Source organism: Chiloscyllium punctatum, chromosome 7 (assembly GCF_047496795.1).
Source record: "Chiloscyllium punctatum isolate Juve2018m chromosome 7, sChiPun1.3, whole genome shotgun sequence".
Lineage (NCBI taxonomy): Eukaryota > Metazoa > Chordata > Chondrichthyes > Orectolobiformes > Hemiscylliidae > Chiloscyllium > Chiloscyllium punctatum.
The window spans coordinates 80,914,702-80,931,658 of NC_092745.1; the positions used below are offsets into that span (position 1 = coordinate 80,914,702).

At 40.6% G+C, this 16,957-nt stretch overlaps 1 protein-coding gene across 1 annotated transcript in view; it reads left to right on the forward strand.

Annotated features, from left to right (window-relative positions):
• cyp4t8 (cytochrome P450, family 4, subfamily T, polypeptide 8) overlaps positions 1–16,957 on the forward strand; it is a 62,538-nt gene that overhangs the window by 24,892 nt on the left and 20,689 nt on the right. Inside the window, exons 4-6 of the mRNA XM_072574175.1 lie at positions 1,297–1,424; positions 6,701–6,828; positions 15,396–15,547. Coding sequence (XP_072430276.1) covers positions 1,297–1,424; positions 6,701–6,828; positions 15,396–15,547 — 408 coding nt within the window. The remainder of the gene's footprint in view (positions 1–1,296; positions 1,425–6,700; positions 6,829–15,395; positions 15,548–16,957) is intronic.

The following is a 16,957-nucleotide window of genomic DNA, read 5'->3' on the forward strand; positions in this document are numbered from 1 at the left end:
TGATAAAAACAGCATGAGCAGGATTTGAACCTGGAAGATATCTCAACAATACCAAGTCTTGTTCTTCCATCCAAAGTCTATTTGCCTCCTTTTTGAACATGAGTAACTAGATATCATTCTGAGTTATTTCCGTCCCAAGCACAAATGCTGAGACCACATGTAGTGCTCACCAGTCACCCAGCTATAATCAACTAAATCAAACAGGAAAAGCACTTGGACTTGGGACATCTTTATGTTGTAGGTTGGTACTGTGCTTTAATCATTTTTTGAGAGGAGGAAAATTTCTAAACACAATGTACATTGAAAGTTTGAGGTTTTAAGTCAGTGGAACATGAGCATAAGGAATGGCATGAATATTTTGAAGCAACATTATACGCTTTTGTCAGTCGACTTGACTATTGTTTCATAGTTATTCATGAGTGTTACCTACCTTGAAAACTTCACCATAGTGTAACTCTAGCTTGCAATTATTTATCATAATAGTCAGCGTCATATCTAAGTAAATCCTGTTCTCATCTGATATCATTACAGTTAGTATAATGCACCTAAGCTATTATTGTTTCATGCTTAATCATGCTGAATCCAATTTTACTGCTTGGTTACCAACCTAACTGAAAATCACCAATTTCTATTAAGACCAATAATTAAGCAACACAGACTGCATTTACTTCATAAATAGTGCATTCGCACATTTAGTCACTGGAAAAATACAGGATACAGAGCTAGCAATTTCAATTAAAAATTGGAATAACATAAACGATCACTTTAAGTTGTCCCATGTTAAATTGTTTCAATTTAATATCATGTCTTTAATAGGGCCAGTATTTGCAGTTCATGTTGCTGATTCATGTTAATGTTTCCTGTGACAAGAGTCATGTTTGTGCCATTTTGGTGTGGCTCCTCCTGCTGGCCAGTCCTCTTGCTGCTTTCTGACTCTTTCTTGGCTGTTCCTTCTGTCTTCTGATCTGTCTTTACGTCCCTCTGGCTCACTCTGCTAGTCACCTCTCCATTTGCTACACCTCATGCTCACCAACACTCCTGTTTGCTTATCTTCCCAGCCATTGATCTTGTTGCATTTGACCCTCTGGTTCACTACCTCTCCTTTTGCAGTTCCCCTCCATTACCCTGCAACTCAAAACTGATCTCACTCTGTAGTTTGCCTTCTGTCTCTTGCCACTCATGTCTCGAGCTGTCATTCACAGCACCTTCTGGGAACACAACTGCAACACTAATGAGGAACTAATGTATACACTTTAACATTTAATGATATTAAGAAGTGATATCTTTGATTCCCAGGTGATGGTTTACTGGTGAGTGCTGGACAGAAATGGTTCCGCCACAGACGACTGTTAACACCTGGGTTTCACTATGACGTTTTGAAGACGTATGTAAGACTGGTTGCGGAATCCACCAAGATCATGTTGGTATGTTCTTTTCAAAAATCTTTAACTCATTATAATTTCATTGCTCTGCTCTGTTTTTTTAATAGGTCCTTAATTGTTTTACGGTTTAATTTTCCAGTACGTAGTTATTAATTTCTGCTGGCAGGAAAGAGATCATTTCAGTGCAGCAAGTATACTCATTTATTACACTTAGAACATATTTTACTATATTGATTACACCCTGACTAATCACAGTCTGCCTATTGATTTGTATTTTATTCAGTTAACTAAAATAGACGGTTTACAGTTAACAGCATGTCCAAGCTGACCATAGACCAACCATTTGCCATCCTCTTCCTGTGCTACATATTGGTATTCCCTTTCTATATTTGGGTTCTTGTCTGTTAGTCCAAATACGTATAAGATGAGAAACTTCAACTTTTAGTAATCCCTTTTGCTTGTCGTACCTGAAGAAATGAATGTTGCTGTTGTAAAAAGGACAAGGGACATTTATTTTTTAAGAAATGTAAGTTGAAAGTAAACCTCACCATCCCCATCACCACTCACAAATCTTGAACCACTAGAAAAACAACTGAGCCCACTCCAGCTTTACAAAAGGAAAATAGGCATTACTTAGAGCCAAATTGGATAATTCCTGAAAATGGGTGCATTGATCAGTGCGCTCAATTAACTCATGTGAACAGTGCAGGTCACGTGGCAACTTGGTGCTGTCTGCTGGATTGAATAATTGCTGTATGCACGTTTTTCATTAACTGAGTACACCAGCAGTGGGCCTAAAATAGGAACATCCTGGTGCACTTGTAGCAACCTGCAGCTTTAAAATGGAAGGTACATTGGAGCAGGTCATTTAGTAAGGAAATCTGACATGTGAAACATTGAAGAATAATACAACAGGAGAAAGCTGGCTCTAAGGTTTACATAAACTGCACATTGATGACTTAGTACATGCTATGGAACATAGGAGAGATGTCCCATATATGCACGGAACCAGCCACTTCTAAGGAGCACTTAGATGCTCTCTGAGCTGATAGCATGGAGAACTAGGTATTAAACACACAGGAACTATTTGTCGTACCATAACTGCAGCACCAGACTTAACGATTGCTGAATTTACCAGAGTCCTGCCTGTCGCCGACCAATAAGCACAATGCATTTGTATGCTTTGCTGCACCTCATACACATGGCATTTTTACAGGCCTCACATCCACATCTTTCAGCTTGCATACACTACCATTTATTCAACTATATCAGCCGCATTAGCCAAATAGACTGTACACTCCTTACTGACAAGTTTGATGTTCTTTCAGGGCAAGGTGAATCCAACCCAGAGTCAGCAACGTGAAATGGAAGGGGCTGATATTCCTACATGTCTTAATTCTATAGGATAGTTATCAGGATGCCCGTTGCTGAGACCATACACTGCAGCAAAACTGAAATTATCAAAACATCTTTGTAGCTAATCCTCCATCTCAATCGCACGCTGTCCTCATCTCACATTTCATTCTGACTTCCAAGCTGGTGTGTGTGTGTGTGTGTGTCTTTTCTCTCCAGCACAACTTTACCCTTTTCCCATACTAAGTACATTCTGGCAGGGAGCAGAAGAATAGCAAGAAGACAGTGAAAATGAAGATGCACCATCAGTTGATTACACACACAACCACCCTTTCATATACTAAAACAGTTTATTTCAAGGGTCGTAGAGGTGGCATCTGCATGTGGCCAGACACTGAACAGGGAGTTAGGATAACATAGGTGTGAGTTTTATTACAGAGTACTTAGATGGGAACTTCATTGGGGAAGGCTGTATAAGAATGCTGGTGTTAAAATAACTCCACAGAGGCCGGTATCCCATCACCAAGTCACACTTCACTCACACATGAAGAGTACTTGACACTGGTTCAGCTTCCTCAGTTCTCACAGTGAACAGAATGTTTGACACGCCTATTTATATCTGTCAGCCAGGGCTCCCCGATTGTACCAGATTAACAGCCCCGATCAGGGAACTCCTATCCCATTAGGTCCACCTGGCTGTTACAATCACTACATTCCCCCCTCCCTAAGTCTGGGGATATAGATCAGTTCTTTTCATTGGAGCCTCTCCTGGGTCAGGTTCCTCCAACTTAGCCTTGGATGTGGCTATACTATAGCCTTCCACTTGTGGCATCTTGGAAGAAATTCATCCTCTTCTCCAGGTGGTAAAGGCATTGAGGCTGCAACATACTCCATGTCCAAGTCAGCCTCCAAGCTTTCTTCGACAGAGGAGGAGAACAAACAGGTTCCGACATTTCCCGGCTGTTCTGAGGGGTTGGGTTTATTTTGCTCCAGCCCCCTTTGCAAGTTGGCAGCTTGCATGTGTCCGCATGTTTGTTCAGGACCACCCCCACATCTTTTAACACAATCAACGAGTGTTGCTCAATTACACATCACAATCCCTGCATCTCTCTTTGCAGGCAGTTGAATGTTAGTTTCCAAGAAATGTGACTGTAAGTGAGCTTGTCTCAGCTTATACTGCAGGCATATAACTAATGTCTGATTGTTTTATTATTGGGTTTTTATTTGTTGCTTTTTTGCTTGCTTTAAACTTTACCACTGGACCTCACCAACATGAAATTTTCCCTAGTTCACTTCAGCGCTAAGATTTAAGTCTTCCAGCCCCTAATAATCCTGACTTCTCACTCAGTTCTCGAAATGGGAGACTTTAACTTTCCTGATATTGATTGGGAAAGCTATAGCTCAAGTTCGTTAGATGGGTCAGTGTTTGTGCAATGTGTGCAGGAGAGTTTCCTGACACAATATGTAGATAAGCCAACAAGAGGTGAGGCCATACTGGATTTGGTTCTGGGTAACGAACCAGGCCAGGTATTAGAACTAGAGGTAGGTGAGCACTTTGGGGACAGTGACCACAATTCGGTGATTTTTAGTCTCGTGATGGAGAGGGATAAGTGTGTACTACAGGGCAAGAGTTATAGCTGGGGGCAGGGAAATTATGATGCGTTGAGGCATGACTTAGGATGTGTGGATTGGAAAAGTAGATTCCAAGGCAAGAGCGTAATTGATATGTGGAACTTGTTCAAGGAGCAACTATTGAGTGTCCTTGATAAGTACGTACCTATCAGGCAGGGAGGAAAGGGTCGTGTGAAGGAGCCGTGGTTTAATAAGGAGTTGGAATCCCTTGTTAAATGGAAGAGGGCGGCCTTTGTAAAGATGAGGCGTGAAGGTTCAATAGGGGCGATTGAGAGTTATAAGGTAGCCCGGAAGGACCTGAAGAGAGAGCTAAGAGCAGCAAGGAGGGGACATGAAAGGTCCTTAGTTGGTAGGATTAGGGAAAACCCTAAGGCTTTCTATAGGTATGTTAGGAATAAAAGAATGACTAGGGAAGGAATAGGTCCAATCAAGGATAGTAATGGGAAGTTGCGTGTGGAGGCTGAAGAGATTGGGGAGGCGCTGAATGAATACTTTTCGTCAGTATTCACTCAGGAACAGGACATTGTTGTCGATATGAATACTGAGGCACGAATAAGTAGAATGGATGGCTTTGAGATATGTAGAGAAGAGGTGTTGGAAATTCTGGCAAGGGTGAAAATAGATAAGTCCCCTGGGCCTGATTGCATTTATCCTAGGATTCTCTGGGAAGCAAGGGAGGAGATTGCAGAGCCATTGGCCTTGATTTTTGTGTCCTCTTTGTCTACAGGAGTAGTGCCAGAGGACTGGAGGCTAGCAAACGTGGTTCCCTTGTTCAAGAAGGGGAGTAGGGATAATCCTAGTAACTATAGGCCAGTGAGTCTCACTTCTGTTGTGGGCAAAGTCTTAGAGAGAATTATAAGGGATAGGATTTATGCACATCTGGATAAGAATGATGTGATCAAGGATAGTCAGCATGGTTTTGTGAAGGGCAGGTCGTGCCTCACAAACCTTATTGAATTCTTTGAGAAGGTGACGAAGGAGGTAGATGAGGGGAAAGCGGTAGATGTAGTATATATGGATTTTAGTAAGGCGTTTGATAAGGTCCCCCATGGTAGGCTACTGCAGAAAATACAGAGATATGGCATTGAGGGTGAGTTGGAGGTTTGGATTAGGAATTGGCTCTCTGGAAGAAGACAGAGGGTAGTAGTTGATGGCAAAGATTCATCTTGGAGTGCCGTCACTAGTGGTGTTCCGCAAGGATCTGTTTTGGGACCATTGCTGTTTGTCATTTTTATAAATGACCTGGAGGAAGGGTTAGAAGGTTGGGTGAGCAAGTTTGCGGATGATACGAAAGTCGGAGGAGTTGTAGACAGTGAGGAAGGATATGGCAGGTTACAGCGGGATATAGAGAAGCTGCAGAGCTGGGCAGAAAGGTGGCAAATGGAGTTCAATGTAGCTAAGTGTGAAGTGATTCACTTTGGTAAGAGTAATAAAAAGATGGATTACTGGGCTAATGGTAGACTACTTGGTAGTGTGGAAGAGCAGAGGGATCTTGGTGTCCATGTACACAGATCTCTGAAAGTTGCCACCCAGGTAAATAGTGCAGTGAAGAAGGCATATGGCGTACTGGCTTTTATTGGTAGAGGAATTGAGTTCCGGAGTCCTGAGGTCATGCTGCAGTTGTATAAGACTCTGGTGCGGCCGCTTCTGGAATATTGTGTGCAGTTTTGGTCGCCATACTATAGGAAGGACGTGGAGGCACTGGAACGGGTGCAGAGGAAGTTTACCAGGATGTTGCCTGGTATGGTAGGAAGATCCTATGAGGAAAGGCTGAGGCACTTGGGGTTGTTTTCTTTGGAGAAAAGAAGGTTTAGGGGTGATTTGATAGAGGTGTACAAGATGATTAGGGGGTTAGATAGGGTTGACAGTGAGAACCTTTTTCCGCGTATGGAGTCAGCTATTACAAGGGGGCATAGCTTTAAATTAAGGGGGGGTAGATATAGGACTGATGTTAGGGGTAGGTTCTTCACTCAGCGAGTCGTAAGATCATGGAATGCCCTGCCAGTAGCAGTAGTGGACTCTCCCTCTTTATGGGTATTTAAGCGGGCATTGGATAGGTATATGGAGGATAGTGGGTTAGTGTAGGTTAGGTGGGCTTTGATCGGCGCAACATCGAGGGCCGAAGGGCCTGTACTGCGCTGTATTGTTCTATGTTCTATGTTCTATGTACCAGCTGTATTTCACAAGAGACTGAAGAAGGAGGCAGTAGAGAAAAAAGACACATCAACAAAAATAGTGCATTGTATTTTTGCAATTTTTTAATAATCTCATGCTTTTTGATTCACTACAGGTTTCTTAAAATGAGTTGAAAATTAATTTATTTGTCTGTACAGGATAAATGGGAACAAATTTACACAAAAGAAAGCCATACACTGGAGCTCTACCAACAAATCAGCCTTATGACATTGGACAGTATTCTGAAATGTGCCTTCAGTTACTGTGGCAACTGCCAGATTGAAAGGTCAGCATTGGAAAAATGTTACAAAATAGTTTTTAGTACAGTTTTTTCATAATGAATGAAAATAGACACATACACGCATAAATTGTCCTACATATAATCTTATATATTTTTTGTAATAAATGATATTAAATACTCCCATTAATGTCAGCCCTGCTATATCATTAATCAGGAGGCAATTGTCTTAAAACACTTAAACATTGAGTGGCCATGATTTAAACATAGACCAATATAAATTGATGATTAACTTATAAACCTCATTATTGCCTCATTTTCCTACCGAAGGTAGGTGCAGATAATGCTCTGGCCCCGATTATTAGTTTGTTTTTCTGTAAACAATACAACCCCAAAACCAGGAGAAAGATTTCAATTAAATTGGTTGCATAGATAGTATATAAATTAAAGAACTAATTAGCTTTTGGTGAATGTAGATATATCTGGGTCTTAGATTGATTAACATTTTTAGAATGTTGTTGATTACTTTAGTATGTTATGGAACTGTGGTGGAATTTGTCAGCATTGTCATTACATTCAGGATTTTTAGAGCAAATTTTAGAATTGGAATCCCTACAGTATGGAACCAGGCCCTACAGCCCAACAAGTTCACACCAACCCTCCAAAGGGTATCCCACCCAGACCCATTCCCCTACCTTATGCACCTAACCTATATATCCCTGAACACTATGGCCAATTTAGCACAGCAAATTCACCCAACCTGCACATCTTTAGACTATGGGAGGAAACCAGAGTTCCCAGAAGAAACCCACTCAGACACAGGGAGGATGTGCAAACTCCACACAAAGTCACCCAAGGCTGGAATTGAACTCAGATATCTGGTGCTGTGAGGCAGCAGTGCTAACCACTGTGCCACCATGCCACCCCATGCTGATTTTTGGAAGGCTTTACATAGGGATGGAAGTTTTTAACAAGAAAGATTTAATTTTGTATCAGCTTTGTAGTTACAGAGCACCACTAGCCAGGGAAAAGCATCAAGGAAGAGCTGCTTAATTTAAAAAAAGGATTGAGTTAATACTGCTTGACACAGGAATGGACTCTACTGAGTTCCTTCATCCTTTGTATAATCTATGATAGGTCAAGAGTCTTTATGAAAGCCATAATGCTGCTCTGTTTGGGTGCAACAATGCTTAATGACTGACCAAGGTCCTGTGTGCCAAGGAGACCTGAAAAATCATCAAACTCCAGATTAAATCAAGTCAATTTCAGCTGTTGCAAGTAACTGCTGAAGATGTTCATTTGACCACTTACATCAATTTAGAAAGATTCTGCCCTCTCTCATAATTCTCTCATTTATCTAACTGCAATTCAACCAGATGTCTAAGGCTGGCAATTGTCCACTGAGGTCCAATCTGACTCCATTATATGTATTCCAAAAAGTGGAATTTTCAAGCCTGAGGATCAGGATGGGGTAGAACTGGGCAGACTGACCCTGTAGGCAGTGCCTAGGTGACCACAAGGGTTTCAAAGGTGGAGGGGTGGGGGTCTTGCTACGATTCCTGTCTTAGTTCTATGGGAACCAACTGTCAAGTGCTGCTATTCAGGCTGCCCTCCTGTGCAAATCATGCATCACCAACTTTCCCTGTTCGCAAAAACTAAGTCTGCTAGAAATGGAGCAGTGGGAGGATAGAGGAACTCTGGCATCTGGGATGCTCCTGCTATTTTAAAGTTTATTTTTAAAGTAAATGAATAAATGACACAAATAGAAGTTAACATTATGATCTAATAGCAATTGTGCAGAGATGGCAACAGGGAGATTAAAGCTGAGAACAAAATATTCGGGGGATGTGTGATTTTTCAAATGGACAAGTGAAAAGGAATGGGTCATAGAGTCATAGAAATGTTCAGCATAGAAACACACCCTTCGTTCCAACTCGTCCATTTGACCACATATCCCAACCTAGGCCCATCTGCCAGCACCTGACCCATATCTCTCAAACCCTTCCTATTCATATACCCATCCAGATGCATTTTAAATGTTGCAATTGTGTTAGCCTCCATCACTTCCTCTGGTGTGGTGGAGGCTAGTACAATTGCAACAGGGTATACAACCCTCTCTGTGAAAAAGTTGCCCCTTAGGTCTTTTTTATATCTTTCCCCTCTCACCCTAAACCTGTGCCCCTGTTCTGGACTCCCCTTCCACAGAGAAATTTATCCTATCCATGCCCCTCATGATTTTATAAACCTCTATATGGTCACCCCTCAGCCTCCAACACTCCAGGAAAATAGCCCTAGCCTATTCAACCTCTCCCTATAGCTCAAATCCTCCAACTCTGGCAACATCCTTGCAAATCTTTTCTGAACCCTTTCAAGTTTCACAACATCTTTCCAAAAGGAAGGAGACCAGAATTGTACGCAATATTCCAAAAGTGGCCTAACCAATATCCTGTACAGCTGCAACATGACCTCCCAAATCCTGTACTCAATACACTGACCAATAAGGAAAGTATACCAAACACCTTCTTCACTATCCTATCTACCTGCGACTCCACTTTCAAGGAGATATGAACCTGCACTCCAAGTGATGGTCTATCCTTTTCCATCACTATTTTAAAACTAACAGAATTATGGTCGCTGGCCCCAAAGTGCTCCCTCACTGACACCTCAGTCACCTGCCCTGCCTTATTTCCCAGGAGTAAGTCAAGTTTTGCACCTTCTCTAGTAGGTACATCCACATACTGAATCAGAAAATTTTCTTGTACACACTTAAGTAATTCCTCTCTATCTAAACCCTTAACATATGGCAGTCCCAGTCTCTGTTTGGAAAGTTAAAATCCTCTACCATAACCACCTTATTATTTTTACAGATAACTGAGATCTCCTTCCAAATTTGTTTTTCAGTTTCCCTCTGACTGTTAAGGGGTCTATAATACAATCCCAATAAGGTGATCATTGTGATGGAGATCATTTTGTTAGTTCAAGATGGAATTAGTACGATAGCAAGAAATGAAAGACATAGAATTCATATCAGTAGAGATCAGAAATAGCAAGGAGAAGACACTGTTGGAAGTAAACTATAGGCCCCCTAACAGTAGCTATATGCAAGACAGAGAATAATTCAGGAAACAATGAGGCCATGTAAAAGTGGCATTTTTAAAATAAGAATGATAGATGATTTTAATCTTCATGTAGATTGGGAAATTCAATTTGCCTGAGAAAGAATTTATAATGCATTTGGAACTTTTTTAAACAAGATGTTGTGGATCCATCCAGTGATCAGACTTTTTTTGGATCTGGAAAGTTTAATGAAGCAGGTTTAATAAATTTTCTTAGATTAATAGTTCCTCTAGGGAACAATGATTATAACAAGGTAAGATTTAATTTTCAGTTTGAGAGTGAGAATGTTGGTTCAGTAAACAATAGGTGTGCGATTTATATAAGGGTAATTAAAAAAGGAATGAGGGTAAAAGAAAGTGAGGACTGCAGATGCTGGAGATCAGAGCTGAAAAATGTGTTGCTAGAAAAACGCAGCAGGACAGGCAGCATCAAAGGAGCAGGAGAATCGACGTTTCAGGCAAAGCCCTTCTTCAGGAATGCCTGGAGTTAACTGGGAAAGGTACCTGCCAGAATAAGTAAATGGTGAACAATGACAGACATATAAGGAAGTAGTTCATAACTCACAACAAAGATAAATTCTACTCTGGAAAAATGGTTCTGAAAAGGGGATAAACCAACAATATCCGAAGAAGTTCAGGATAGTATCAAGTTGAAACAAAAACATACAATATGGTGAAGATTAGTTGTAAACCAGAATCTTGGGAACAAAAGGTTTAAAAACAACAAGAGGCCCAAAAAAGGGAGAACATAAACTTTAAGGGTAAACTAGCAAATAACATAAAAATGGACAGTAAGTGCTTCTTTAAATATACAGAAAGGATAAAGTGAACATAGGCTTCTTAGAGAATAAAGTTGAATAAATAATAATGATAATAATGAACCAGAAAATTACAATGCCGTTGAAAAATACCATACATCAGTCTTCACAGTGGAAGGTACTATTAATATTCCAGCAATGCTAAATAGTCAAGGCACAGAGGGGAGAGGAAATTAACACAATAAATATCATGAGAGAAAAGATTACAAAGAAAGCTAATGGAAATAAAGGTGTACCTGTCCTCAGGGCCTGATTGGCTGCATCTGAGGATATTGAATGAAGAAGCCCCAGAGCATGTGCAGGTAATATTCTTCCGAAAGTAGAAGAGTCCCAGAGATTGGAAGACTGCCAATGTTACACTTTAATTCAAAAAGGGAGGGACACAGAAACAGATAACTATAGGTCAGTTAGCGTAATATCTGCAATTGGAAAAATGTTTGAATCTATTATAAAGGATTTAATCATGAAACTTTAAGAAATACAAGATAAATCAAGCAGAGACAGAATGGCTTCATGAAGCCTGACAAATTTATTAGCATTCTTTGAGGAGGTGACAAGCAAGATAAATGGGATCCGGGAGATGTAATGTGGATTTTTGTGGATCACCTATCTTTTTTGCTAAATTCCTTTCCCAGTCAACCTTAGTAAATCTGCTCTCATCCCTTTGTAATTACCCTGACCGAAGTTTCGCACAGTTTGTTTCTGACTCAAGTGATACCTGGATTTTCAAAGGACATTGATTCAAAAGGCTGTCCATGAGGCTACTTAATAAGATAAGAGCCCATGGTGTTGGGAATATTATATTAGCATTGATAGAGGATTAGCTAACTCATAAAAAATAGAGCCGGGATAATGAGGGATGGGGCATTTTCAGGATGGCATCTATAACTAATGGAATGCCACAGGAATCAATGCTGAGCCACAAATATTTACAATATTTATTAATAATGAATGAGGGAAATAAATGTACTATTGCTAAGTTTGCAGATGACACAAAAACATTTGGAAAGACAAGTAATGAAGATGATACAAAGAATCTGTAGAGGAATATCGACAGGTTAAGTGAATAGGCAAAAGAAACTTGGCAAATGGAATTTCATGTGGGAAATTGCAAAATTATGCACTTTCACAGGAAGAATAGAGGAACTGAAAAGTTTTAAAATGAAGATAGACTGCAGAATGCTACAGCACAGCCGGGTTTAGTTTTCCTCATTCATGAATCACACAAGGCTAATGTACAAGTTCAGCAGTTAATAGAGAGAGCAAATAAAATGTTGACCATTATTTCAAAGGGAATGGTATATCAAAAATAAAGTCTTGCTAAACTGCACAAAGGCAATAGTTGGATCACACATGAAATATTGTGAACGATTTTGATCCCCTAATTAAAGAAATATGTACTGTCATTGGATGCAGAGCAAAGTTCATTAAGTCGATCTCAGATATGGAGGGATTGTCTTATGAGGAGTGGTCAAGTAGATTGGACTGTCCTCAATGAGTTTAGGGAAATGAGAGGTGACCTTGTTAATGAATACAAGATTCTTAGAGGGCTTAACGAGGTAAGTGCTGAGAGGATGTTTCTCCTTGTGGGATACACAAGGATCAAAGGACAATCTTAGAGTAAGAGGTCATTCGTTTAGGGCAGAGATGAAGAGAAATTAGTTCTGTCGGAGGGAAGTAAATCTGCAAATTTCCTTACATAGAGAGCTATTCAGGCTGTGTTGTGTAATATATTCAAGGCTCAGATAAATGGACTTTAAATCAGTAAGGGAATCAAGGATTATGGGAAGCAAGCAGGAAAAAGAGAGTTGGCCTTCTTCTTCCTGACTCCATGAAGTTCAGCCCCTAAATTCAAATTATGACATGTATGTAAAAAGGTAATTCTTCTACGGCATCTGCTTTAATTTATAATCTGTATCCCTTTAATGTGAAGCACTGTGATCAACTTCAGAGCTATAAACAAAGCAGTGCCCTTAATGGAGAGAAGGTACACATCAAGTCCCAAATGTGGTCGTGTGACAGGGAAGCCACAACACCTCTCAGACACCTTGTTTGCTGCTCTTCAGGAATTTCTATTTCTCCTGATTGGTCATTTGTCAAAATTGATCTAGATCAGTACAGAAAGGTCAAGATGATGGAATACACCTGGCTTTGGGACTTGCCCAGCTGGTTGATTTAAAATTGGAATCAATATAATCCTGAGTAAGAAGGGTAGAAAATTCCAAAACCTAACAGAGGATGGCGTGTGCTTCCTTGAAATTCTTGTAGATAGGTTTTCAAAACAACAGTACACAGAAGAGGTGAGACATCTATTATTTTCATAAATGCCTGAGAGGTACGTCTAGACAAATTAGTCTTGCCTAACAAATCTTTGGACATTGTCATAGAAAATGAAGGAATTGATGAATGATCCTTTTATGTTTCTTGCTGGGAGGTGAGTCATATTGGCAAGGCCGGAGCTTATTTCCCATCCTTAACTAGCCTTGAGAAGGCGATGGTAAGCCTTCTTTTTAAACTACATCTGTATAGCTACACCCACAATGCCCTTTATAAAGGGAGTCCTAGGTTTTAGATCCAGTGACTGTGAAGGAATGGCAATGTAGACAAGCCATGATGTCCTGTGACTTGGAGAGGAATTTTCAAATGCATCCGCTGCCTTTGGCCTTCCTGGTGGTAGAGGTCATAAATTTGAAAGATGTTGTTGAAGGAAGCTTGGCATCTTGCTGCTGTGCGTCTTGTCGAGGATACACACTGCTGACAGGATGTACACTGACAGTGGCAGAAGTGAATGCTTAAGGTGGTGGATTGGGTAACAATCGAGGCTGCTTTGTCTTGGATACTGTCAAGTTTCTGACTTTTGGAGCTTTACACATCCAAATAAGTGGCGAAGATAACATCATACTCCAGCCTTGTGCATTGTAGATGGTGCACAGGATGTTGGAGTCAGAATTCCCATCCTAATAGCTGAATGAAAGATGCAATATGGTCCAACACAATTTACTTGGATTTCCAGCTTTTAATGGTCATGTATCAGAACCTTTTAAAGGATAATGTGCACTTGTAACATTATAAGCGGTTGGATTTAGGATGAAGGAAAATGGACGAAGGTAACATCGCAGTGATTTTATTAGTCCCACTGGATTGCTATTTACACTATCCGACAAAAATACAAAGAATAGACACGGCATTCACAGAGAAGCTTTTAAACTGAAGTTTGACTTGTCAAAGTTTATTTTGACTGATTTTTAACAAATCCAAATTAGAGAAAGAAGGTCTGTTACTAAAATTTCAACCACTGAACTTTGGAGCCTCTTGCAAAGTCATAATCTTTTAAAGTTGTTTCTTTAATAATCAACCAAGTTTGCTGATAAAAAAATTAAATAAACTCTTCTGTGGATAGCTTGTCAAATTTGAAGTCCTTCTATTGAATATAACAGTTGAATCAAATGAATTTGTTAGTTTAAAAGTTGCAAAATAACAAACTGATAATTCTCTGCTTTCTGGATAAACAGGGAAGGGAATAGTTCAGGGAATACTTCATCCCCATCACCCACTCCTCAGGTTAGTGATCACTCAACATTGAAAAGACAGGCCAATGAGGAAGCAGTGGCATCGCTGCTAGACAAAGGCAGAGACTATTTCCAAAAGAATCAAATCCTATTCCTTGTCCCACTTCCCTCAACAATTCCATATCCAACCCACAGCTTGGCAGTCCCTGGAGATGGGTGTCAATCAGAGCTGGAGGTAAGTTCAGACTTATTTTCTTTGATCCCTATTGAAATTGCTGCACAGTCCAATCTAAATCAAGGTAGGAGTTTCATGGTGAATGATAGACTTTAAGAAATGTAGTGGAACAGAGGGATCTTGGAGCTCAGGTTCACAGTTCTTTGAAAGTGGAGTCGTAGCTAGATAGGGCAGTGAAGAAGGCTTTTGGCACACTGGCCTTCATCCGTCAGGGCATTGAGTATAAAAGGTGGGAAGTTATGTTGTAGTTGTACAGGCTATCAGTAAGGCTGCACTTGGACTATTGTGTTCAGCTTTGGTCATCTTGTTAGAGGAAAGATGTTATTAAACTGGAAAGAACGCAGAGTAATTTTACAAGGATTTTGCCTGGATCCAATGTCTGAGTTATAGAGAGAGGTTGGACAGGCTAGGACTTTTCCCTTTAGAGCGTAGGAGACTGAGGGAGTTCTTATAGAGGTGTATAAGATCATGAGAGGCATGGATGGGGTGAATACAGTCAGTCTTTTTCCCAGGGTTGGGAAAGTGAGAACTAGAGGACATCAGATTAAGGTTAGAGGGTAAAGAATGAAAAGGAGCCTAAGGGGCAACTGTTTTACACAAAGGGTGATATTAATGTGAAATGAACTGCCAGTGGAAGTGGTTGAGGTGGGTACATTAACAACATTTAAAAGGCATTTGGACAATTACATAAATAGGAAAGCATATGGACCAAGTGCAGGGAAATGAGGTTAGCATGAATGGACATTTTGGTCGGCATAGACCGGTTTGGGCCAAAGGGCCTGTCTCTGTGCTGTAGGACTCAATGATTCTAAATCATTATTCACAAACTAATGGATATCAAATGTGTTGTCACTACTACTTTTAACTGATGATATTTTAATTGTATGCTGTGTGACTGATTATGAACTGAATTTCAAGGACTCTCTCGATTTTCCAGTGACAGTTCATATATCAAGGCTGTGTATGAGCTCTGCTTCCTCGCCAATCAGCGGTTCAGAACCTTCCCATATCACAGTGACCTTATTTACTATCTGAGTCCACATGGATATCGTTTTCGGAAAGCCTGTGGCTTGGCACACCACCACACTGGTAAGTGTAAGGACAGTGGCACAGACTAACAATGATCAATTCAATTAAGTTCATTGTGAAGTTTATCCAATTTAGTGACATGCCAAGTATTGGTTTTAAATATAAACAATTCTCGTCATTGTTTTCATTCTCAGCAAGTTAGAGGGATGATCTGTGAATGATGTGGAAAAGAAAAGGAATTGTTTTTCAGATTTACGGAGGAGATGGGGAATGTTAGGTTTAATGGCAAGTGGTACAGAAAATCCAAATGGAAGTCGCTGGATCAAAGTGAATTCAAAATTCAAACATGGAGGGAGGTGAAGGGGTGGGCAATTGGTCGGAATGGACGGAGGGAAAGTTGAAGTAACCCTGCTTCAGTTGAACTGATATCTGATTCTGTGGTCTGCAGTCAATTTACTAAATGACATTTAAAATAGAGAAAGTCAGGACAACTATTGAGCCGAGGACCCAAAGCCAGTTAAGGGTCTCATTCCACTGCTGACATTTTGCAATTTGCAATGGGGTGGGTGTGAGGGGTTTGGGGACAGCAGGGTGGTGCTGTTGTACGACATTTGGCCCAGTAAAAGCTGGCAATTTTCCTGTAGACATGGAGGATTTCCTTTCTAATTGTTTATCCTGTGACCCACATTTGGCAGTAAGGGTGCCCCTGTGGAAACATTCCCCCTTACTTAGCAATTAGTCCTTTGAATTACATAGAATTACATAACATGCCCTTCGGCCCAAAACGTCCACACCAACCCTCTGAAGAGTAATCCACCCAGACACATTCCCCTACCCTATTATCCTATATTTACGCCTGACTAATGGGCAATTTAGCATGGCCAATTCACTTAACCTGCACATCTTTGGATTGTGGGAGGAGACCCACACAGACACGAGGAGAATGTGCAATCTCCACACATCCTTCCCCTCCCCATCTATCAAGCAGTGTCTTTTGACTGGCCCCAGTGAGGCCATTCCACTTACCTTCATCTCACAGTTCAGTCCCACCAGTGGCCACCATGTGGCGCTGCTGTCAGTGATGAGCCATTGGCCCTCCAAATGGATGAACTTAACTTTTGGAAGCCAAAAAAGAGAAAATGCTGGAAAATCTCAGCAAGTCTGGCAGCATCTGTAAGGAGAGAAAAGAGCTGTAAGGAGAGAAAAGAGCTCAAGCTTTGACAAAGGGTCAGTTAGACTCGAAATGTCAGCTCTTTTCTCTCCTTACAGATGCTGCCAGACTTGCTGAGATTTTCCAGCATTTTCTCTTTTTTGGTTTTAGATTCCAGCATCCGCAGTAATTTGCTTTTAACTTTTGGAAGAATGCCATTTAGTAAATTGACTGCAGACCATAGAATCAGATATCACTTCAATTAAGCAGGGTTACCTCAACTTTCCCTCTGTCCATTCTGACCCCTTATCCACCCGTTC